Source organism: Carcharodon carcharias, chromosome 10, assembly GCF_017639515.1.
Source record: "Carcharodon carcharias isolate sCarCar2 chromosome 10, sCarCar2.pri, whole genome shotgun sequence".
Taxonomy (NCBI): Eukaryota; Metazoa; Chordata; class Chondrichthyes; order Lamniformes; family Lamnidae; genus Carcharodon; species Carcharodon carcharias.
In genome coordinates this window covers 74,870,748-74,896,962 of record NC_054476.1, presented here as the reverse complement: position 1 = coordinate 74,896,962, position 26,215 = coordinate 74,870,748, and the positions used below count along the sequence as shown (strand labels likewise).

The 26,215-nt window shown below is 41.7% G+C and overlaps 1 protein-coding gene across 1 annotated transcript in view; it reads right to left on the bottom strand.

Moving 5' to 3' along the window:
• Positions 1–2,666: 2,666 nt before the first annotated feature.
• Positions 2,667–26,215, bottom strand: part of chrm4a (cholinergic receptor, muscarinic 4a) — an 81,218-nt gene continuing 57,669 nt past the window's right edge. The window contains exon 2 of the mRNA XM_041197950.1: positions 2,667–4,783. Coding sequence (XP_041053884.1) covers positions 3,315–4,778 — 1,464 coding nt within the window. The 5' untranslated portion in view covers positions 4,779–4,783 and the 3' untranslated portion in view covers positions 2,667–3,314. The remainder of the gene's footprint in view (positions 4,784–26,215) is intronic.

Here is a 26,215-nt window from a genome sequence, read left to right as displayed (position 1 = left end):
AATGCTAAATGGTTAGTGAAGGAAAAGGTGGGACCTATCAGAGATGAAGATGGAAACTTGTGTGTAGATACAGAGGCTGTGGGAAGGGTTCTGAATGAATATTTTGCCTCAGTGTTTACAAAGGAAAGGGAGTATGTAGATAGAGTAGTCTAGGAGGAACACTGTGAGATATTGGATGGGATAGTCATAAAGAGAGAGGAAGTACTCGAAGGGTTGAAATCCTTGAAAGTTGATAAGTCGCCAGGGCCAGATGGATTATTTCTGAGGCTGCTGAAGGAAGTCGGGGAGGAGATAGCAGCTGCTCTGAGGATGATTTTCTAATCTTCATGAGATACAGGAGAGGTACTGGAGGACTGGAGAAATGCAAATGTATGCTTAAAAAGGGATCAAAGGAAATGCTAAACAATTATAGGCCAGTTAGTCTTACATCGGTGGTGAGCAAATTAGTAGAATCAATCCTGAGAGATAGGATTAACTGTCATGTGGAAAGGCATGGACTAGTCAGGGATGGTCAGCATGGATTTGTTAAAGGAAGGTCTTGCTTCACAAATTTGATTGAATTCTTTGAGGAAGTGACAAGAAGGGTTGATGAAGGTAGTGCAGTGGATGTTGTATACACGGATTTTAGCAAGGCATTTGACAAGGTCCCAAATGGCAGATTGGTCAGGAAAGTAAAAGCCCATGGGATTCAGGGTTATGTGGCAAACTGGATAAAAGGTTGGCTTTGTAACAGGAAACAAAGGGTAATGGTCAATGGGGATGCCCTTGCAAATGGAAAGTTGTCTCAAGTGGTGCTCCACAGGGCTCGGTGTTAGGACCCTTGCTGTTTGTGTTATATATTAACAATTTGGACATGAACGTGGGGAGCATGATTGGGAAATTTGCAGATGACACAAAGATTGCCAAGTAGTGGATAGTGTAGAGGATAGCCATAATCTCCAAAACGATATAGATGGGTTGGTGGAGTGGGTGGTAAAGTGGCAGATGGATTTTAACGTAGAGAAGTGTGAGGTCATACATTTAGGGATGTCAAACAGTTACAGGGATTACAAAATAAATGGGAATATACTAAGAGGGCTAGATGAAGTGAGAGATCTTGGCATCCAAATACACAGGTCCCTGAAGGCAGCAATTCAAGCAGATAATGTTGTAAAGAAGGCATATGGAATGCTCTCCTTCACTGGCAGAGGTATAGAATATAAAAGTAAGGATATAATGCTGGAATTGTATAAAACACTGATGAGGCCACAACTGGAGTATTGTGTGCAGTTCTGGTCACCACATTACAGGAAGGACGTAATAGCTACGGAGAGATGCAGAGGAGGTTTACAAGAATGTTGCCAGGGTTAGAAAAGTGTAGCTACGAGAGAGATTGGATAGTTGGGGTTATTTTCCTTGGAACAAAGAAAGCTGAGAGGTGACTTGATTGAGGTGTACAAAGTTATGAGGGGAATAGTGTACAGGATAAAATTGTTTCCCTTGATGGAGAATTATAGAACCCGGGGACATAGATTCAAGATAAGTGGCAGAAGGTGTAGGGGGGACATGAGGAAGAACTTTTTTACGCAGAGGGTAGTGGGTGTCTGGAATTCGCTGCCCAAGTTGGTGGTAGAGGCAGAAACTCTAAACTCTTTTAAAAAGTACCTGGATCTGCACCAAAAGTGCTATAAACTGCAGGGCTATGGGCTGAGTGCAGGAAGGTGGGATCAGAAAGGGCACCTGGGTGTCCTCAGGCTGGCATGGACAAGATGGGCTGAATGGCCTCCTTCTGTGCTGTAACTTTTCTATGGTTCTATGGTTCTAAACTCCGTACCCTTGCCAACAATTCCACACCCACCCCAGCCCCTATCTCAGGCTGAGCCAGACTGGTTGGATCTTTAGAGTTTGATTTGGGTTTGAGCTGAGTTTATGACCCAATATTCTTTCCACCTCCACAACATTACCTTCATTTGCCTGTGTATCAGTGACTTATCCATGTATTTATCACCTCTATGCTATACTAATACTTCTCTGAATGACTAATCATCAGCATCCCCCTGCAAACTTTACTTCATCCAAAACTAGGCTGCCCATATGCTATCTCAGTTGGATCAGTCCATTATTTTCAATCTCGTTGACATACATTGGCTCCTTGGAACCCAATCCCTTAAATATAAACTTTTTAGCTTGTGTTTAAATCCTTTCCAATCTTGATAACCTCCTCCTCTCCAACCTTGCCTCAAATCTATTTATTTCCAGCCACCTGTCACTTCCTGTGTCACACACCTTGAGGGAGTCAGCTCTCTGAAGTCCAGCATTATAAAGCCTGCTACCTGAACCAAGCCATTCTGCACAGTTTCTTCTGTTATTGCCATGTTTTGCTGCTTGGTTGCTCCTGATGAGACAACATCTTGTGACAGGAGTCAACCTATTTCCCAAATACTTGATATCTTCTAGATATTAATACCAGATTGCAATGAAGAAAATGAAATGGTGAAAGTGTCCCATCACACATCCATAAAGCACACTCCAGCATGGGTGAATGTTTTAAATATTTATATTGTAAATAATATTAAAGGATAAAAGTTACACCAGCTATAGCATTATTGAAAAGACTACAAGAAGTTCATTATAATATATGCCCTGACCTCAACTCCTCCATTTTTAAACAATTTCATTATAAATAAATAAAGGATATATAATTCCAATAACATACCTTTTGGTGAATCATGTGACTGTCACATTTGGCAGTGACAGCCTCATTGATTCTGCTCATCATTCCCTGTCAGTACGATATCAGCTTTCACATGGGCTTGTTCACTTGGTCAAGATCACATTACATTATTTAAATAGCTGAGGGGGAAGGAAGGGCTGTAATTTAACCTTGGGGTACAGGTGATGTCAAAAACCTTTTTTGGAATCTGTGATATCACCCGTTAAATGCTGCTCACAGCATTCACTCTGCTATGTCTAGATATCTTACACTTTTACTTCAGTTTTTGTAATTTACAGACTTCTCAACATGTCAAGCTTCTGTGTCCTGACGCAATTGGAGCTGATGAGCTGAAGCTAGACACAAGGAAAAGCACATTTCTGACTTGGTCTACTACTAGCACCTACACAATATTAGAATGTGTTATGATTTTTTTTCACACTGCCATGTCTTTGCTTATATGGTATGTACATGCTTTACTTAAGGAAGGGAAAGAGTAGAATTTTAGATTGAAAATACAAGCACAGTGTAAGTCTGGTATCTCAGAAAATACCGCTTTACAACGCCTCCATTTTTAAATCCACAGCAAATACAAGTTGCGCACCAGACTCTGGCATTCACTTTATCTTGCATTACTAATATTCTTGTATTTGCACAGTAACAAGTGTTTGAAAGTCTTTTTAAAGGTAATGTTGCAGAGGGCATAACAAGCCGGATTGACAGTGCTGTTGATGTAGCACAGCCAGTACCCAATGACCCAAACAGTCTCAGGGACACAGTTACCACAGAAGGTGCTGATGAGAACCATGACATTATAAGGAGTCCACGTGAATATAAATGCCAGTAGGATTGCAAAGATTGTCCGTGTGACCTTTTTCTCCCTGGCAGCTACTTGGCGTCGCTTTCGCACCTGGCTTCTTGCAATGTTAGCGAATTTCCTGGCGACAATGCCGGGCTTGTTTGCCACTGTGTTGTTGGTTGCATTTCTAGGCATGATCTCGATGGCTGTGACACATTCATTGCCAGCCTGTTTGGTGACTATCTTGATCCTTGACCATTTGGAGGTCTGCATTTTGGACAGTTTTGGTGCTTGTGCATGCTGTATGACATCACTTGTGCCTTTCTCTTTAAGATTAGGTGGGATAGTGCTGGCTGAACTGGACTCATTTGAGGTCTCCTTCTCCTCTCGTTGGCTTATGGACACGTGTTTCGTGGAGAGCTTTTCCTCCACCTTTCCATTCCTCAGAGTGTCACTGGAGGAGTCTGTCGTTGGCTTGGGAAAATTATTGTTATTCTGCTGCTTGCTGAAGTGATTCTTGAGGAAGTTGGAAGATCGAGACGTATTCTCTTTCTGACTTTCAGTCCTATGACTTTTCATTCTACTCCTGCTGGCAAAGGAGACTTGGATGTACAAAACAGTCATGATGACAACTGGCAGATAGAACGCTGCAATGGCTGTGCCAAATGTTACAGCCTTGTTGGAGAAGAATTGAATGTAACATTGTCCTTTTTTCACCTTGCGTTCGCCAACAATGAACTGCCAAAAGAGGATGGCTGGAGCCCACAAGATGAAGGAGAGTATCCAAGCCGCTGCTATCATCAACCCAGCCATTTTGGTGGTCCTTCGAGCTGGATAAGTCAGTGGCTTCGTAACACAGAAGTAACGATCAAAACTGATAATCAACAGGTTCATTACAGAAGCATTGCTCACAACATAGTCCAAAGCTAGCCACAAGTCACAGACTACAGCTCCCAGAGGCCAATAGCCTTTAATAATATAGACTGTATACAAGTTCATGGAAAGGACTCCAATGATCAGATCGGCACAGGCCAAGCTGAATAAAAAGTAATTGTTCACAGTCTGCAATTGGCGATTAACTTTGATGGATAACATAACTAATATGTTGCCAACCACTGTCACCAAACTGAGGGATCCAGTTACAACAGCTATAAAGACAATCTCAACAGTCTTATAAGGGCTGGTCCATGTCATTTCAAAAGTTATGTTTGAGTTGTTGGCTCCAGCATTCTCAAATGTGACATTCTCCATTTTCAGCAGAAAGTTTTCTCCAAACGTGTTATACATAGAATCTGAAACACAGAGTAAAGCATAATTAGAATGGTAAATACCTGCCCCCTTGTCCTATCGACTACCAGTGATCAGCCTTGCACTGCTAGGCCTTCCAGCTTATCATCCCTTCTTTCCTTTTTTTAAGGGTGGTATAGTTGAATGCAAAAACCCACTCTCACTGCTGTGCATCAAATAATGTGTGTTGCAGCTGTATATTGTGGGCTTTTTTCATTGTGTACTTCATCGACATATGAATTATATGCATTATGTTAAAGGAACAGGTGTTCCATGAGAACATAGGAACAGGAGTAGGCCATTCAGCCCTTCAAGACTGTTCTGCCATTCAATGAGATCACGGCTGATCTGTATCCTAACTCTATCCAGCCAGCATGGCACCATATCCCTTAATATTTTTGGTTATCAAAAATCATTCACTCTCAGAGTTAAAATGATTCATTGTGTTAGCAACCATTGCTTTTTGTGGGAGAAAGTTCCACAGTTCTACCACTTCATTTTGAATAAGTGTTGCCTAGCTTCACTCCTAAGTAGGTTGGCTCTGAGTTCTTGTCTGGGGCTTCTTAGCAGCAGAGAAAGTTTGTATACTGTCAATTTTTACAAAAAATCCTAACAACATCTATCAAATCACCCTTTAATATAGAAATATTCCAGGAAATATAGGCCTAGTTAATGTGATCTTAATTTAATCATTGGAGCCGAAAATGAATGATCTCACATTTACCTGCGTTGAAATCCAACTGTCACATTTTTGCTTGCCAACTTAATCTATCAATGTCTCTTTGTAATGTTATGCCCCTGTCTACACAGTGTACTATATCACAAATCTCTGTATGATTGACAAATTTTCATATATGACCCTTGTCATTTCTAAGTCATTAAAAAATATAGTGAATAGTTGAGGTCCTCTAGTTGTGGGACATTAGTCATTCCCTTCCAATTGAAGTGCGTATTCATTAGCTCTACTCTTTGTCTTCTACTGCTTAACCAATCTCATGTCAGATCAGTCATTTACCTTCAATTCCATTAATTTTAATTTTAGTTAACAAAATGGATCTTTATTAAATGCCTTCTGGAAGTCCATGTAAATAACATCCATAGACGTCCCCTATCTATTCCTTTAGTTACTTGCTCAAAAAATTAAATGTGATTCATTCAATATAACCTAACCATTACAAATCCAGCTCCAGGGAGGCAGCATCCCAGTGGCACTCCAAGGGATAATTAGAACTAGAGGCTCTATGCCACAAAGAAGGGCCAGAGGGCAAGACGGGCTGCCACCATGATTCCAGTGGGCCATTTGGAGGTGCCTGCCTGGCCCCTCTGACTTGTGATTTTTCACTTACCTGTCAGAGGGTGCCTCCATTGGAAATTTGAATCAAAGATCAACAGGTGAAACTGTAAAGGAACAATGGGCTATCTTTAAAGAAGAGATAGTTCAGGTACAGTTGAGGTACATTCCCACAAAGGGGTAAGGTAGGAAAAAAGAAGCAAGAGTTCACTGAAAGCCAAAATAGAAAGTAAGATAAAGCAGAAAAAGGGTGCCTATGGCAATTGTCAGGTTGATAAATACAAGTGGGATACAGGTTGAATATAGAAAATTCAGAGAAGAAGTGGGAAAAGAAGTAAGAGCAGGAAAAATAAAGTAAGAGGAGAGACTGACAGCTAACGTAAAAGAGAATCCAAAAGTCTTCTACAAGCATATAAATAGTTAAAAAAGGGTGGCAAAAGGATCAGCAAGGCTGATTAGAGATTGTAAATAGGATTTAAGAATGGAGGTAGAGGGCATGGTTGAGGTACTAAATGAAGACTTGGCACCTGGCTTTATCAAGGAGGAAGATGCTGCCAAAGTCTTTGTGAAAGAGAAGGCAGTTGGGACACTGGATGGGGTAAACATTGATAAAGAGGAGGTGTTAGGAAGGTTGGTTATACTTAAAGTTGTTAAGTCACCAAGATCGGATGGGATGCTTCTGAGGATTCTGAGGGAAGTGAGGAAATTGTGGAGGCACCTGGTGATAATCTTCCAATCCTCCTTAGATATAGAGGTGATACCAGAGGACTAGAGAACTGCAAATGTTGTACCCCTGTTGAAAAAAGGATGTCATGATAAACTCACCAAACACAGACCATTCTGCTTAACCTTAGTGTTGAGAAAACTTTTAGAAACGATACTCCAGGACAAAATTAACACTCATTTGGACAATTGTGGATTAATTGAGGAAAGCTTGCATGCATTTATTATGGGCAAATCATGTTTAATTAATTTGACTGCTTTTTGATGTACAGAGAGGGTTGATGAGGGTAGTGTAGTTGATGTGGTATATGTGGATTTCCAAAAGACTTTTGATAAAGTGCCACAAAATAGTTTTTTCAGCAAAATGAAGCCATGGAACAAAATGGACAGTATCAGCATGGAGACAAAGTTGGTCTGAGAGTCAGGAAACAGTAATGGTGACTGATTGTTTTTCTGACTAGAGGAAGGTACGTAATAGGGTTCCCCAGGAGTCAGTGTTAGGATCACTGTTTTTTCTGATCTACTTTACTGACCTAGGTTTGGGTGTGCATGACACATTTTTTAAATTTGCAGATGGCACGAAACTTGGGAGTATTCTGCACTCTGAGGACGATAATAAGAGAGTCTAAGAGGGTTTGACTGTTGGAGTAGGTGGACATGTGGCAGATGGAATTTAATGCAAAGGAATATGAATTTATACAGTTTGGTAGGAAGAATGAGGAAAGGCAATATAAAATAAAGGGAACAATTCTAAAGGGAGTACAGGAGCAGAGGGACCTAGGGGTATATATGCACAAAATGACAGAGCAGTGTGAGAAAGTGATTAATAAGGAAAGGGGACCATGGGCTTTATAAATAGAGGCATAATGTCCAATCCTGTGCACCCCAATTTAGGAAGGACATAAAGACATGACAGGGTGCAGGAAAGACTTATAAGAATGGTTCCAGGGTATGAGGAATTTTAGTAACAAAGATAGATGGAAGAATCTGGGGCTATTTTCTTTCAAGAAGAGAAGGCTGTGAAGGTTTCCCTTTGGCACAACTCTGTTTTTGATTAAACCTCTTTAATTTCTGGATTAATACATTCTGTCACTTTATTGCTGCAAACACAAACATGCAGCTCCATTACAGTTTAAGCCCTCTTCTTCCTCAGTTCTAACCATAGAATCTCCACTGATTGCCTTCCTTTCCCTATACCTCTCTTACTTATGTTATAATAGTATCTTTAATCAATAAATATACCCTTCCCTCTCTTCCAGCTTCCCTATCCCTTCTAAAGACTTCATAAATTTGAATATTTAACTCACAGTCATGACTAGCTTGCAGACATGCACAGTAATAACCAATATGTCAGACTCCCTAAGCTGTGCTTGAGTCTCTAATTCACTCAAAATGATTTCTTATATTCCATTAATGAGCATATAAAATGCTTATTTGGGCAGAACTTGTCTTTCTGTCCTGATCCTATCTTTCTCACGCAGCTTAAAATATTTCTGTCACTCCTGGTAAAACTAATTACTTTAGTATTCTCTTCACCTGGCACATTAGCATTTGTGACCTTAAATCTGATGCTATCTCTTGGCCTTTAAACTTGCCGATTAACCCCACCCCAGGCCATGAATGTTGTTAAACCTATTAAAAATTGTAAGGTACACAAAGCCCCATCTGTCATCTCAGGTGGACATCAAAGGTCCCGTGCCAACATTTCAAAGTTAGTTCTCCAGGGTGTCCTGGCCAATACTTATCGCACAACGAAGATCTAAAAATTGATTTTCTGGTTATTATCACATTGCAATTTGTGGGAGCTTGCTGTGCACAAATTGGCTGCTAAGATTCCTACATTGCAACAGTGACTTCACTTCAAAAGTATTTCATTGGTGAGAACGTACTTTTAGCCATCTGTGGTCGAGAAATTCTTTATATGAATATAAGTCAGTCTATCAGTCTTTCTTTTTTAATTCTTATCATGGAATCATAGAATGGTTACAGCACAGATATAGCAGTTCAGATAGTCCCATTCCCTTTCTCTTTCTCCTGCATGTTTTTTTTCTCTTTTTCTCAATTCCCTTTTGAAAACCCTGATTAAATCTGCCTCCATCAGACTTTCAGGGATAGCATTCCTGATCCTAACCACTCAATATGTTAAAAAGCTTTTCTTCATGCCATCTTTGGTTCTTTTGCCAATCACCTTAAACCTGTGTCCTCTGGCTCTTGTCCCTTCTGGCACTGGGAGCAGTTTCTCTCTATCTACTTTGTCTAGACCTCTCATGATTTTGAACACCTTTATCAAATCTCCTCTCTACCCTCTCTTCTTGAAGGAGAACAATTCTAATCCATCCTTGTAACTGAGGTCCCTCACACTGGGACCATTCTCGTAAATCTCTTCTATGCCCTCTCCAAATGCACAACATCCTTCCTAAAGTACAGTGCACAGGATTGCACACGATACACTAGTTGATGCCAAAGCAGTGTTTTATAAAAGTTCACCATAACTTCCTTGCTTTTGTAATTTATGCCTCTATTTATAAAACCCAGGATCCCGATTGTCTTTTTGACCACTTTTCAACTGCCACCTTCAATAATCTAAACACAAGGTCTCTCTGTTTCTGCACCCACTCCACCCCCACCTCCCCCCACTTATAATTGTATACTTCATTTTGTATTGCTTCTCCTTGTTCTTCCTATAAATTGTATCAGCTCTCGCTACCTCTGCATTAAAGTTCATCTGCCACATGTCTGCCCATTCCACCAACCTGTCTATGTCCCTTTGACGTCTATTGCTTTCACCCTCACAGTCCACAATACCTCTAAGATTTGTATCATCGGCAAATTTTGAAATTATGCCCTGTACACCCAAGTCCAAGTTATTAATATAAGTTAAGAAAAACAGTGGCCCTACCGGCCTCTGGGGATCCCCGCTGTATACTGTTTCCAGTCCATAAAACAACCGTTCATCACTACTCTCCAATTCCAATCACTCAACCAACTTTGTACCCATGTTGCCACTGTCCCTGTTACCCTATGAGCTTCAGCTTTACTGGCAAGTCTGTTACATAGCACTTCATCAAATGCCTTTTGGAAGTCCATTTATACACATCATCCGCTTACCCTCATCAACCCTCTCTGTTACCTCATCAACAAGTCTGTATTGATTTTCATTATTTAATCCACACTGGTCCAAGTGACTGTTAAATTTGACCTGGATTATTGTTTCTAAAAGATTTCTCACCACCATGGTTAAACTGACTGGCTTGTAGTTACTTTGGTTGCTTTCTATTTGTTAGCATTATCCAACAACAATATTCAGTCACTTTTGTAACCTGCCTTGGCAGACAGCAGAAAGGTACACTTTCCATGCATATACTCAAAAGGTGGGGGTAAGCATAATGGCAATGTCACTGGTCTAGTAATCCAGAAATCCAGGCTAATACTCTGGGGGCTCAGGTACAAATCCCACCATGGCAGCTGGTGGGGTTTAAATTCAATTAATAAAACATGTGCTTAAAAAATAGCCTGCTTAATACAAGTATGAAACTGTTGTTGATTGCTGTAAAATCCCATCTGGCTTGACTAAAGTGTCCTTACCTGGCCTAGATGTAACTTCAGACCCACAGTAATGTGGTTGACTCTTAACTGCCCTCTGAAATGGCCCAACAAGCTACTTGGCTTAAGGACAATTAGGGGTGGATAATAAATGCTGGCCTTGCCAGTAACATCCAGATCCCATGACAGATTAATTTTTTTTAAAAGGCTCAAGATAAAATAACCAGGGAGCTGCGATCTCCTCCATCCTCAGTACATACAAATGTAGCAAAACAAAACATAACTGGTGCTGGAAATTTGAAATAAAGAAACAGAAAATGCTGGAAATATTCAACAGGTTAGGCAGCATTTGTTGAGAGGTAAAGAGGGTTGGAGGCGGTGTCGCTGGGAAAATAGTGGGGGAGCCACAACGGGACAGCACCATGACGTATTCTGGCTGCCAGGGAAGTTTCTTGAGGGCAGTTTAGGGAAATGATTAATTCCTGCAGAACAGAGGCCAATTAGGATGATTGAGACCCTCAAATAGGAGCGATTTTGTGGCCTTCCTGGCATTTTGACACCAGCGAAGCAGCCAAACCCCCAAGCGCAGAGTCTGCCAGCTCAGTGGAGGTGCCTCCCTGCGGCAACCTGTTGGTGGTGGGGTGTGGTGGGTGCGGGGGTGAGGGGGGTGTTGGTGGGGAGTGGGTGGGGGGCGGGGTGGTGGGGTGGGGTGGGGGGGGTGTGCAGGTGGTTGCTGGTGGGTGGAGGGCATTGAAGGCCTTGAGCATGAGACCACAGTTGATTCTGACTGAGCAAAGGGGTTTCCTCTTCAACCCTGCTGGCCTTGATCTTGTTCATTTCTGCACTACTGTAGAGGCCAACCAAGGCTTCTCCTTGTTCACGTGCCCTCACGGTGCCCGACTTGCCACAGCAGTGCCTGCCTCTCCCACTGGGGTTGCCAAGCTTCTAAATCTGCTGGCCCTCTGCTTGGGCTGCAGCATTGAAAGCCTGCCCACTGTCCTTGATTGGAAGGCAAGCTCAAATTAGGATACCACCTCAAGAAAGACAGCTGAACGCTGGCCTCACTGCCAGGACACCATTTGGCCCAAAATAACGGAGTTCTGAATCCATGGGAAAATCCAGCCTAACTTTTCAGATCAATAACCTTTTAAAGGACTGGAAATTGTTAGATATTTAACAGGTTTTAAACAAGAACTGAGGCATTGAAAGGAGTAAAGAACAAAAGGGAAGGTCCGTGATAGGATGGAAGGCAGAAGACACTAAATGACAAAAGAGATGATGGTACAAGGCAAAAGTGGGTGGTAATGGGTGAAGTAAAGAAGCAAAAGATGGGTCCACAGGAAGTGTGAATGTGAAACGCAGAATCATCAACAACAGCTGCTGGCTGAAAAATACGAGAGCAGTGGTTGTGATCTGAAATTGTTAAACTCGCTGTTGAGTTGGGATGAGTGTGAAGTACCTAATTGGAAGTTGAGGTTCTTGTTCTCGCTGAGCTGCACTGGAACAGTATCGGAGGCTAAGGTCAGAAAGATCAAGGTGGATGTTGGGCAAAGAATTAAAATGACAGGTGGCTGAAAGCTCAGGGTCACACTTGCCGACCAAATGGAATTGTCCCACAAACCGATAACCCAATCTGCATTTGGTCTCCCAATGTAGAGCAGACCGCAACGTGAGCAGACAATACAGCATACTAAATTGAAAGGAGTACAAGTAAATCAGTGTTTTACCTGGAAAGATTGTTTGGAGCACTGAATGGTAGGAAGGGTGGAGGTGAAAGGGCAAGTGTTGCACCTCCTGCAAGTGTTGCATGTGAAGGTAGCTGGGTTGTGACTCTGATCGGGTTGGTGGAAGAGTGGGTCAGGGTATCACAAACAGAACGGTCTCTTCGGAATGCTGAAACAGGGTGGGAGGGAAAGGTGTGTTTGGTGGTGAAATTATGATGGAGGTGGCAGAAATGGTGGAGGATGACCTGCTACATATGGAGAGAAAGAGAGGAATAAAGGGGGAAAAAAAGCAACAATGAAAGACAGAATTGCATTCATCAATTGTAATTCATGATCCAATGAAGTACCTCTTGAAGTGAAATCACTGTTGTGATGTAGCAAAGCAAGAGCTCAGAAACAGCAACTTGAAAATGACTAGATAAGTTATATTTAAGAAGATATTGACCAGGGCACCAGGGCAATTTTCCAACTCTTCTTCAAAGTAGTGGCACAGGATCTTTGATATCCAGCTGAGAGGCAGACTGGAGAGGTAATGGCTATGTGCCTTAGAATTTTAAAGGGGTTTATCAACATTAATGAGGTGAGGAGATTGTTTTTTTAAAAAGAGGTAAGAGCAGAGTTCAGGTCACAAACAGCAATATAAATACTCCAAGTGAAGCGAATATGAAAGTAGCTCAAGTAGCTACAGTAGGAGTGACAGATAATGGGAGACTTTAACTGTCATATCAATTGGGAAGTGCAGAATAGTTTAAGTTTTAAGTATACTGAATGTCTTGAGTACATTCAAGGTAACTTTCTGGAACAACATGTTCCAGATGTTACATTAAAACAAGGAAGGATAATTAGATCAGAGGTTATAAATTGAAACAAATGAAAAACAAACTCAGAATAAATAGCAGAGAAATGTTTTCACACAAATGTTTGTAAATGTCTCGAAGAGCAGGGTAATTAAGAGGCAGATTTAGGGACATTCAGAATACAGTCCGATGCTCAGCTGGGAGGGGTGGAATGCTTAGGCATGAGCTTCAACGGATCAAACAGCTTTGTAGTCTTAACACTTTTGCTGTGTAACTCGCCCAGACTAATGGGATAAAATTGTCCCCCTCTGCTTGTCAGGAACTGCAATTGGACTCTTCCACTTCAAAAAAGGGATACGGCAGACTGATTTGGATTAATGGGAGGTCCTGGGAGTGCTAGTGGTACAAACATAAGAAAAATGACAGACTGGATAAGTCCCCTGGCCCACTGAGCCTGCCCCACACAATAGTGACGCCCTTGTGCATCATAGTACATACATTCCTCTCATTAAGCTATGTGATCCAAACCAAAAAATAATGACGATTTCTGGCTTTTGCATGATAGATATAGGTGCTTCTCTCTGCACTGCTGCCTTCTCCCTCTGGGAGGAGAACACCAGGCAGACAGACATTAGATGATGTAAGCTTTCAGTCCACATTTTAACCAGGAAGCTTTTCTATCACAACATACTTTAGGAAAGAGCAGGTCCAATTCCCCAAGGTCTGTCACCAGGTGGATATTAGCCCAGAATCTAGGCAAAAATGGAAGGACTTCACACTAAATTAAAATGACTAAAACCTGGAACCGACTTCCAGCTTCTAGGAACCACTGCGATTTTATGACTGGATAACATATGGCCTATCCACACTCTTGTTTCTTGCCAAATAGAATCATAATGCACCTTGCCGGTCGGCCAGCCAAGCACTTCAGACTAACTTTACCTGAAGCAGGATTTGATTTGTCTGCTTAAACAAATCTGGCACATTTGATCTCCAGCTCCACTCAGGTATTTGTGCAATCTATGCCTCTTTTAACCACCATCGCATTTTTCCCATCAGAAGAACTGACAGCTGCCCAGTGCCTCCTGCGCTTCTGCCTGGATTATTAGTAATGGGGAAAATTTCTTTAATTCTTAAAGTATCTGATTGGATCATATGGGAAAGTTCCTTTAGCAGGCTATCATCCACTCCTTGGACTTTGTATAAAATACACATTATTGTCATGAACCCCCCCAAGTCAGTACAGGTGAATAGTCCACTCCAGTTTTTTAGATCAATTCTGCAAGCTTTATTGAAATCCTGCCACAATACTGAACCAACTCTTATTCAGGTCACAAATGTAATCCTAGTGCCAGAGACAAAGGTAAACTACCCCTCCTTGTCCTCCTCAAACTATCTGCAGCCTTTTATATGGTTGACTACAATATCCTGCTCCAACACTCCTCCACTGTTGTTCAGTTGGGTAGGACTGCACTTGCCTAGTTCTATTCTTATCTATCTAATCGTAGCCAGAGAATCACTTGCAATGTCTTCTCTTCTTGCTCCTGCACCATTACCCCTGATGTCCCCTAAGGATCTATCCTTGGCCCCATTCTATTTTGCAGCAACAAGCTGACCCTTGGCAGCATCATCCCAAAACACATCAGTTTCTACATGCAGACTGACAACACCCAGCTCTACCTCACCACCACCCTTCTCAACCCCTCCACTGTCTCCAGATTGTCAGTCTGCTTGTCCAACATTCAGTAGTGCATGAACAGAAATTTCTTCCAACTAAATATTAGGAAGGCGGAAACCATAGTCTTTGGTCTCCACCACATAATCTGTTCCCTACCCACCGACTCCAAGCTTCTCCATGCCTACTGAGGCTAAAGCAGACTGTTCGCAACCTTGCTGTCTTATTTGACTCTGAGACAAACTACTGGCCACATATCCATGCAATCACTAAAACTGCTTATTTCTACCTCCGTAACACCACCACTGCCTCAGCTCATCTGCAGCTGATATGTTCATCCATAACTTTGTTACCTCGGGATTTCATTATTCCAATACTCTCCTGGCCATTGACTCCGTAACTTTGAGGTCATCCAAAACTCTGCTACCCGTGTCCTAACTCTCACCAAGTCCTGTTCAATCTGTGTTCACTGTTCTACACTGTTAAGCAATGCCTTGATTTTAAAACTCTCATCCTTTATTTTCAAATCCTTCCTTGGCATCACCCCTTGCTATAATCTGTACATTTGTGTCTATATATATAATCTGTAATCTGCTCCAGCCACAGAACCTTCTGAGATATCTGCACTCCTCTAATCCTGGCCTCCTTAGCATCCCCGATTTTAATCGCTTCACCATTGGTGGACATGCCTTCAGCTGCCAAATTCCTTAGCTCTGAAATTGCCTTCCAAAACTCAACCTCTCTTTCTTCCTATTAGACACTCCTTAAAACCTACCTCTTTCACTAAGCATTTGGACATCTGTCTCTTTATACAGCTCAGTGTCAAATATTTTATAAGACTCCTGTGAGGCACCTTAAGATGTCTTATTAGAAGTAAATACAAGTTGTTAGATAAAAAAAAGGGGCTCATATTAACTTTGTGCAATGGTGCAAGATGGATGATAATGCGTTGGCAGCCTCTTAAACATTATCAATTTTCATTTCCAAAGCAGTCGACTGTGTGAAAATATCATCTGTCCATCCTTATGCTTTACTGCATTCTAATGACAAAGCTCAATATGCAAGTTCTCTGTTCCCCTTGGAATGCTGCGCCTGCTGATTAGAAACTTGTGTCAAATTTGCACCTCAAAACAGAACTGACTTTTTGTTTTCTACTCTGCCCATTTTGTGCACATTTAAAAATCCGTGGCCAGTGCATCTTTTCACCTTGCCTGTCATATCGGTCATGACCCCTAAATGCCTTTACCTGAGCCATACAGTAGCCTCAACCAGTCATAAACCAATAAAGCTTCAATGATTGAATGAAGGGGTGCTAGGCAATGAATTAAACATGACCAATACAGTTATGAGTTGTATCTTGTGTTTCTACAATTATGCCAATTCTGTGCTTCCAAAATGGCTCAGTGGTAAAATGCAACGTGTAAATGACCCATATATTCAGTCATTGCAAGGTTAACTGATCTGAGTTGGATCACTTACTGGGGAAATACAATAGGTTCTAGTGCCCCGGACTTGCAAAGGTTGTTGTGATATCGCTTCAAGAGAAAATATGCTAATGAGTAAGTAGCCAGGATGTAAACCATTTGGCCAGGAGATATTGTTCAGAGGAGCTTTCAGTTTAGCTAGTAGCATGTCATGTGGAGAAGTTGCAGCTGTACTTTTCTGTGAACAATAGCTGTTGAATCTTTATAGTAAATCTATCTGCTGAGAAATCCTATACCACATCTTCAAATAAACCGAACCTACATGTAGCTTACCAGTCCTGTGTGAGATTGGTAAGTTTGCATGAAGCAAGCATAGAAATGCAACAAAGTTTCAATGATTGAATGAAGGGTGCTAAACATTGAATTAAACATGACCGATACAGTTGTGAGTTGTATCTTACCTTATTTTTCTACAATTAAGCCAATTCTGTAATCCTGCGATGACTCCGTGGTTAAGTGTAACATGAAAGCGACCCCGATATTCAGTCATTGCAAGGTTAGCTGATCTGAGTTGGAGCTCTTGCAGGGGCAATACAATGGATTTTCATGCCCTGGGCTTGCAAAGGGTTCCAACTCTTTAATACCTGTGAGAATACGTGGCTGTCTATGTGAGAAAGAGCTTGGTCATTTGCCTAAATGATCTCTGTGGGCAAATAGCCTGCTTAACATTCAATGTCTTAGCTAACATAAAAACTGGCAATGTGGCAAAGATCTCTGTGAGTCATGGGTGTGGGAATGATAGCTCACACTACCTGCATACGTTGATATCCTGGGCTGTTTGTTGGATCAGCATACATTAAGCTAAAACAGTTTTTGCTGAACATGGATGAATTGTGCAAATGGGCTGAATGCAAGGGTTTCTTCTTAAGATTGAAGAACTGATGCAATATATGGAAGTCACTCATCTATATTTTCAGTCCAGGAAACATTGGTTTGGTCACTGATGCCTATGGTAATAAAATGAAGTAGGCGATATAACCATGGTAAAAGAATAATTAGAAGTGATCCTAAGTTTGCCTTTTTATTTTAATGTCACTTTTTATGTATCTTTGATGTACTGCGATTTAGTGATAGTATTTATGGAATATAGAGACCAAAGGTAGAATTTGTATAAAGTTGTGTGACTGAACCACTGTATGTTTTACTCATATTGGATTGCATAATTTGATGTACCTGGGTATAAATACCGGATTATGGAGTGTAGTGTACCTCTGTACTCATGTTGAAATGTGAGCTCATTAAAGGCCCATGTACACAGACTGGAATCATGTAGTGGGATGTACCTGAGAGCATATACTGGATTATATTATGTCTCATGAAGGACCTGATATTGCAGTTGTTACAACTGTTGTGCGTGCTTAATGTAAAAGAATGAATCAGGACAAGAAAGCAGTCCAACAATGGGCACATGTCCCAACATAAAGCAGTGTGATTCGGAGGGGATGATAAGAAGGGGGAAAGAGCCAATTCTGACTAGCAGCAAAAGAATGATTTCTGTAAATGTAATTTCTTATCTTGTCATGGGAATTATACAAAACCCTCAAGAGAGAGGCCTGCAAAATTGGATAGCTCCCAAAAATAGGCACAGGGATCAAAATGAACAGCTAACCCATGTCCATCACTTCCAATGTAAGCAACACACAAACCTTATACTACCTGCTCATTTAAATGATTGTAATGTGCAGCTGGCACTAAGCACACTGTTCCAAGTGGCTGCACACCTGAGTAGGTGGCACAAAATTGTAAGGGGTTATCACACATTGAAACTAACCTGCAGTACTTAAAGCTAAACTGCATCTCTTAAGCAGAGCTGGAGCAGGTGCCAGAAGCCACTATAAAAATGATGTTGACCAGGAAAAGACACAACATGACAGATGACTCCAAGATTTTCTAATGGTGCACTGGAGGCCTTGATGCAGGAGGTGAAGAGTAGCAGAGATGTAATCGATCTAGAGGTGGCCAATCCAAAAAAACTTTGCAAAGACAGTGGGTGCAGATAGTCACCATGGTCAATGCCAGCAGTCCCCAAGGACCTGGATGCAGTGTCACAAGAAGTTCAATGACCCCAATGAGTGGTTAAGGTTACTGAATGCATCTCCAAATGCCATATTTCACCAACTGCACAACTAGCCTCACATATTGCTTAACACGCTATATCCCCATCAGCAACCTACCAATAATCCCTATCAATCAGTCTCATACCTAACATTCATGGATTAACCTGATCCTCAAAATCAGCTGCAAGCCTCACACCCACATCCCACAGCCTGCATGCACTATTGAACCAGCCACATCACTCAAACAGATTGTTTCGCATTCATTGACACATTTGCCTCCCTGTTGCTAGACAAGGTGGTATCTAACCATAGGCAGCAGCACCTAACCAGCAGGGGATTAAAGAGTATTCCATTGCACTCCTGACTTTGCCGTGTGAATGGTGAACAGGCCTTGGGGAATGAGGAGATAAGCTACTCCCCTCAGAGTACAAATAGTGGGGTACCAAAAGTATCAGTGCTTGGGCCCCAGCTACTCACTGTCAATGTTAATGATTTGGATGTGGGGATTAAATGTAATCCTTCCAAGTTTGCAGATGGTACAAAACTAGCTTCGGGGATTTGGTGAGGCTAAATGAGTGGAAAAAGTTTGGCAGATGGAATACAATCGAGGTTATCCACTTTGGTAGGAAAAACAGGAATGCAGAAGTACATTCTTAATTGGTGAGAGGCTGGGAAGTGTTGAATTTCAAAGGGACTTGAATGTCCTTGCTCATGAAAAGCTAACACTGAAAGCTAACATGCAAGTACAACAAGCAATTAAGAAGGCAAATGGTATGTTGGCCTTCATTTCAAGAGGATTTAAGTACTGGAGTAAAGATGTCTTATTGCAAATAAAGGTGAGACTAGAGTATTGTGCACAGTTTTGGTCTCCTTACTGAAAGGAAAGATATGACTTGCTGTAAAGGGAGTGTGATGAAGATTCACCAAACTAATTCCCGGGATAGAGGGGTTGTCCTATGAGGAAAGATTAAAAAGACTGGGCTTTTATTCTCTGGAGTTAAGAAGAATGAAAGGTGATCTCATTCAAACATACAAAATTCTTATTGGGCTCGACAGGATAGATGCAGGAAGGAAGCTTCCCCTGGGTGGAGGGGGTCTAGAACTGGGGGACACAGTCTCAGAATAAGGGGCAGACCATTTAGGAATCAGATGAGGAGGCATTTCTTCACTCAGAGGGTGGTGAATCTATGCAACGTTCTATCCCAGAGAGCTGTTGAGGCTCAGTCATTGAGTATGTTCAACACTGAGATGGATAGGTTTCTACATATTAAAAACATTGAGCAATATGGGGATGGTGCAGGGAAATGGTGTTGAAGTAGAAGATCAGCCATCATCTCATTCAATTTTGGAGTGGGCTCAAAGAGTTAAATGATCTACTGCTGTTGCTACTTCTTACATTCTTATGTAATACCCAACCTCTGACCTGCTCTCGTAGATATATATGTTCCTGTTAAATTTCTGGTTAGTGATAAACCTCAAGGTGTTGATGATGAGGGATTCAGCTGTAGTAATGCATTGAACATCAAGAGGAGATGGTTAGATTCTCTCTTGTTGGAGATGGTCATCGCCTGACACTTGTGTGGGAAATGTTACTTGCCATTTATCCACCCAAGACTGAATGTTGTCCAGGTTTTGCTGTATATGGGCACGGACCACTTCAGTACCTGTGGATCTGAAATGATTGGCTTCCAATAACCACAACCATCTTCCTTTGTGCTAGGTATGACTCCAATCAATTTTGCCAAGGCACCTTGTGATGCAACTCTTAGCCAAATGATGTCTTGATGTCAAGGGCAGTCACTCTCACCTTACCTAATGAATTCAGCTCTTTGTCCATGTTTGGATCAAGGCTGTAATGAGGTCTGGAGCTGAGTGACTTCCTTAAATAGTTTGGGGTGCCCTTCCTAGAACAGAAGTTGTGTTCAGTTGTGTGAGGTTAAGGAAGGGCATTAGCTGGAGATTGGAGCTCAAAAATGGCAGTGCTGCTGTCAAATCAGTATTACACATCAAGGTTGATGTCACAATCTGCTTATTTTGCATACTTCTAGTGGAATCTTTCTTCGTCTGTTTTGATGCCCTCACTAAAATGGCACTTGGCACTGATAGCACCAGGATTGAATACATGAGCTGTGGATCCCATTTTGGAGGCAAGGCAGTATTTGTAGTGCCATAAAATTGAATATTTCAGAACCAAATTTAAAGGCAAATCAACTATTTTTTAAATGCAGTTATGGTTAGTAGGCAACATGGCAGCCTTAGCTTGCACAGCAGTAAGATTAATTATTATTAGAAGTTAATTAGTATTTCATTATTAAGACATGGGCCAATCTGATAACTGTACAACAGTGAACATGTGCATTGAGCAGATGGCTATCTTTCGGCTTTGTGTAAACATTGCTCATTCACTCCTTTCTGTTGTTGTACGGTTCATGTACATCTCAGTAACCTCTACAATCATCCAGAAAACATTGAGGAAAGAGGAACAGTTACAGCTGGGGCCATATAGTGCAGTTCTGCACCAGGTGCTGCAAACTGAGCAAATTATTTACTGACCACAGCAATGGAACCGATGCTCGAGAGCAGGAGGATCTTTGTTGGTGATAGGGAATCAGATGTTTATCGAGGATTATGGCAGCTGTATAAATGAGAGCCATGTCCTGCATGGGTACATTGTCCATGATCATGGCACTTAAACAGGATTATAAAATATTCAGTGAGGATGCTTTGGCACTAGTCAGTTCCTGCAAGCTGATGTGTTACTTTATTTGCCTTGGGAAAAGCATTTTTATCACCTTGCCTCGTACACCCAGAAGGAATGAAGCCCACGAGAAATTGTGTAAGTGCATATTCTATGCAGAATAATGCAAAATGTTTAGGTGTCAGTTTGTGTAGTACTCAAATTATTCACCTTGGAGATTATTTTCTTTTAACGTATTTTTTAATTGTAGGCTAATGTTGTTTTGGAGAAAGTATGTAGAAGATTGAGAGCTTAGGATGAATCCAGTGTAGCCATAAAGAAAAGGCAGAGGATGAAGGAAGATTATGCCGCTCAATGAAGCTCATTCCTGTCAAACTTCCTCATAAGGGAAGTGTCAGGAAAAGGAAGGACGAGACGGGATTTCCTTACAAATCAATTCTCACAGTAATATGCTATATGGCATCTTTTAGTAGGGTGAAACATCCTGAGAAAAATGATGAGAGGCTGGTGGAGAAAAGGTATTTGGGTGTCCATGTGTAAAACTTAATAAAAGCTAGTGCACAGGTACAAAAGATAATCAAAATGGCTCATGTAATGATAGTCTTTATTTCAAAAGGAATTGAGTACAATAGCGAGCAAGTAATGCTTTGATTGTAGAGTCTTGTACCCCATCTATCACATTGCATTCCGTTTTTGGCATCGAACCTTAGAAAAGATATACTGACCTTGGAAGGGTTACTACAAAGACAAATTATGAAGATAGGTGGCATAAACTTGGTTTGTATTCTCTAATTTAGATGGTTGAAAGGTAATATAATCAAGCTGTTTAAAAAGGTAAAACGATTCAATAGGATAGATAGACACAAATGGTTTTTCTGGTTGGGAATCTTATACAAGAGAGCTTAATTTAAATTAGAATTACGCCATTTAGGAGTCAAATTAAGAAGCATTTCTTCATACAAAGTATAGTATAAATCTGAACCTCTCTCCCCAAAAGGCTACAAATGCTAGATCAATTGAAGTTCTCAGGACTGAGATTTATAGATTTCTATTAGCTAAGGGTCATGGAGTAAAGGTACAGATCAGCAATGGTACAAGCTCAAGGGCCTATTCCTGCTCCTTCATAATGTTATCCTTGAAAGCATTATTAAGATTGAACCTGCAGTATGTGGTTTAAAAATTCCAGTTTTAAGCAACATAGAGGTAGTCAGTGCAATGAACTTATATAAAAGCAAAGTACTGCAGATGCTGGAAATCTGAAGTAAAAACAGAAAATGCTGGAAAAACACAGCAAGTCTGATGCCATCTGTGGAGAGCGAAACAGAGTTAACGTTTTGAGTCCACATGAGCCTTCTTCAGAGCAATGAACTTATTGATTGACATTAAGGTTGGTTTGGGATCTGAAATCAATAGGGATTGAAAATGTCCTCGTTAATGTGCAAGTCTTGCTTTGGAGAGGACGCAGTCCACTAAATTGATGCAATAACCACAGGACACCTGTTGATCTGGTGTTGTAGTGCTGTTAGGTATATTTGGGACATTGTTTGGAAAAGGTGTGAGTAGTGAACCATGCGGCTGCAGTTAAAAACTCCAGTCAGCCAAAAGCTTTACTGTTGTACTCCTACACCCATATCCCATCAACTTTTGTTTCAATTACAGGAAATCTCAGGGGCTGCTAAGCATATGCTTGAGTTCTACCTTTTCTGTAAAACAGCTGTTCAAGATGATCAACACTAAATTAATACATTCTCATTATCATAATAACGAACTATGGGGCAGAATGATGAACACTACATGCAGCCAATACAGCACTGCTTGTTACAATGTCCATGTTGTTCTAACTGGAATGCAAACATAGTAAGGTGGTGAGCAGTTGTTGATCATGATTCATGTTTTTAAATTACATTCGGTAGCTTCTGGTGCTGAAATGAAAGTGGTCAATGGGACTAGGTTATAGCCTAAGCATACCTTGAATTAACTGCACGAGGATTAACTATGTTGCATTTAAAGGAGCTTAATTATTAATGTAAAGGAGCATTTAAAGGAACTAATTTAGGAGACTAATTGCTGGACAAGGTAGAGATTGCTGGCTCAGGAGAAACATTCAGTGAAAAGACAAATTCCTGAAGCGCTGATATGTGGGCTTAGCACAGGTTTTATAGTACAGAAGCAGGCCATTTGGCCCATTGACTCTGCACTGGCACATTGCTGGAGCAATTCAAAAAATAATCCAGTTCTCTTGGTCTCCCACCATAGCTGTGTGTTTTCCTCCACTTCAAATGTTTATCCAATTTTGGTTTATAAGATGCAATAATTTCTGCCTCAACCATTCCCCATCGTTAAGCTTTCCATACTCTTAACAACCCTCTATTAAAGCAATTTCCCTTAACCTCTCTCTTCACTTGCAGTGACTTCCTAGATGGAATAGTCTTTCTCCCATTCACTTTATTTACCCTCTCAAAATCCTTCATAATTAAAAAAAACAATTCTCTGCTCCAGTGACAATTGGTCTGGTACCTCAAATTTCTCCTCATTAACAACAGTACCATCCTTGGCATGACAAAAGTCTGCATGGGGTTGAAAAAAAGACTTGCTAAAGGGTTTACTAAATAACAAACTCTTCTTCCTATTTCTGGCTTGGAAGCAGTGTTTTAGAATTCACAAGTGTAAGGATCATATCTTATTTCTGTTGGACTGTTGTAAAGAACATTCCTGTTGGACTGTGGATTAGAATTACAATGGCTGCAGTTTAAAGGACATGTCCACTGGAACAGGGTGAGAGACATATACAGTGTTGCAGTCCTGGGTCAGAGCATGGCATAAAAGACAGGATGGTGCCGGAAAGGAGTCCTGGTCCAAGGGAGCTGTCTGACAGCAGTATTTTAATTGGCTCCTGGCTAGGTGACCAGGGTTTTGAATGGTAGCAGTGCAGCAGAAATCTCCTGGCCTGCAAAGAGGAAACATCTAAAATCTCTTTTCCTCATATCTCTATAACCTGCTCTCTTTCTGATGAAGTCCCTGTAAAATGGAAAAGGGTTAGGTTGGACAGGCAGCGTAAATTTCAATTTAAAAGGATTGCTAATGGCCTTAACAGGCCTTTTAATTATCGGTGGCCATGCAGCTGACCCTGGCGTGCGCCCACCGAATAGAACATCGCGCAGCTGGGACACATGTCCGATGTCATCACGCGTTATTTTACGTTCCGGCATGTCGGGCCCATCCCCACACACCGAATGTAAAATCCTGGCCATAGTGTCAGAAGTTAGCAGTTAATATTTCTTTCTTTTGCCACTGGTTAAACACAATTTTCTCAATAAACAGTTATTTATTTATTAAGTTTACAAACCTGGTGCTCATGTTCTGTTAACCTAAATTAAACAGTTAGGTAGAATTGGGGCAATCTGGTGGTTTGGTCAAACTTTTCACATTTGTCAAGGCTAGGGGAGCAGTGGGACTTGTTATTACAGCGCAAAATCCCCAGTGAGTTGTGACACAAGACTCTCCTCAAACCAACGTCATGTAAATCATCAGTTCAGATCCTTTATTTTCAAGCCATAATAACACTAATCTGAGCTTTCGTAGTAGGTGAAATACTTCAGAATTCAACAAATGCTTCCTTCCAAAGGAGAATCCAACCACTCGTATTGTGTTTCTTTTCAGTTTGTGCGTGCTTGTTTCCAGTATCTTGGGGGTGAACAATGTCACACTCCCCCATAGTGGCTGACAACACTGATCTGAATATTACCAGCAGAGTCAAGGCATTTCTTTTATTGAATTGGAGTAGCTCCTTTCTGTGTGCTGCCTCTCAAAGGCAATCTCAATGAGCAACTGAAGCACAGACTTTGGACTGACTGAGGCAGGAAGTTTAGAGTGAAAAGCAGCCCTTGGATTTACAGAGGCAGATTTAAAGGAACAGACAACTCTAGAATACATCAGGAGGAATCAAGAATTCAGCTCTAGGTCAGACTGGGTCAAAAAAATTCAAGAGACAGACCACTCTGGGACCGACTAAGGAGGATTCAATAATTCAGCTCCAGAACAGACCAAGCGATCAAGAGGAATTAAAAGACAGGCAGCTCTGGAACAGACTGGGTCAGGAAGATTCAAGGTTTCAGCTCTGGAACACACTGAAGGTTTGATTTAAAGGTGAGTGGTAAGACGATTATTTTTTAAAAATATGGATTGAGGTAGGATTGAAAAAAATGCTTTTCCATTTGAGAACTCACCCTGGAACAATGTCTCTTCCAATTTCATGTCCATCAAGAATTAGGGTGGAATTTTCTGACCCCGTTAGCGTCGGGCATCATGGTGGGCACGAGTAGACAATATGGCAGGAAGGCCAAAAATCGGTTTCACGACATCGTGAAACCATTTTGCTGTCATCTGCTCCACCTGTCAATGGGGGGCCATGTTTCCCACCACTGGGCGTTGAGAACGTCATTGCAATACATCTGCATATAATTAACCCCTGCCCACTGGAATCATGCCCCCACCCTGGATCATCCGGCATCACGCCCATATGTTTCACAAATGTACATACGCAACATGCACCAGGAGAGCTGCATTTCACTTGAGACTTCGAGGGTTTGTTTGCCTACCTTGCTTCGGGCAGCACTCGCAGTGCCAGGCTTTGCACCACATGACTTTTAGAGGGGCTCAAGGGCAGGCCTCAACCTATCAGACTAAGCTGTAAGGTGGGGACGGCTTTTTCAATGGCTGCAGGATGAGACTGGGGAAGGGGAATGCCCCAGGGTATATGTGGGAACACATGTTGATTTATGAAAGTGGCCTCAGGATGGTGAGGGCTGAGGAGGCAGTCTCCAGGGGAGATGAGGAGATGTGAAGGTGTGTGTGACAGAGTGAGTGGTGGTGTCACTTGAGCTGGCAGTGAGAGAGATACCAATGAATATGCCTTGTGAGTGTGTGAGTTTAGAGTGATAAGATAGTTGCCTTACCCTGGCGGCATGGATGAGATCATTTATCTTCTTTCTGCAATGGATGGTGAACCTCTTCTATGCAGCGTTGGCACTGACCACCACTACCACCCCCTCCCAAGCCAGAATGATGAGATTGCTGGATCTCCTGCAGCCAGAGTGGGGGTGGAGAGGATGTCATGGCGGGCTTCTTAAAGGCATTCCCGTGATTGGTCACTGAACTCTTCTTAAATTTTGAGGCTATGACTTCACTGGAGCAGTCCTGGGCTGCAAGCATTGAGAACTGTGTGCACGGCTGCAGTTTCCTCCCGGAGTGAGGAAAAGAGGAGGTAACAACATGGCGGGCAATTCAGAGGCCGCCCACCAGCGAGACGACGTGTTTCCTGTGGCTGCATAATTAATGAGGCAGGAAACAGGCAATACGGTGTAAACAGCTGCCATTGCTGCCAGTGGGTAAAACGTTCTTTTTCCTGCCAGGTACCGCATTTAGCGCAAATCTGGGATGATTCCG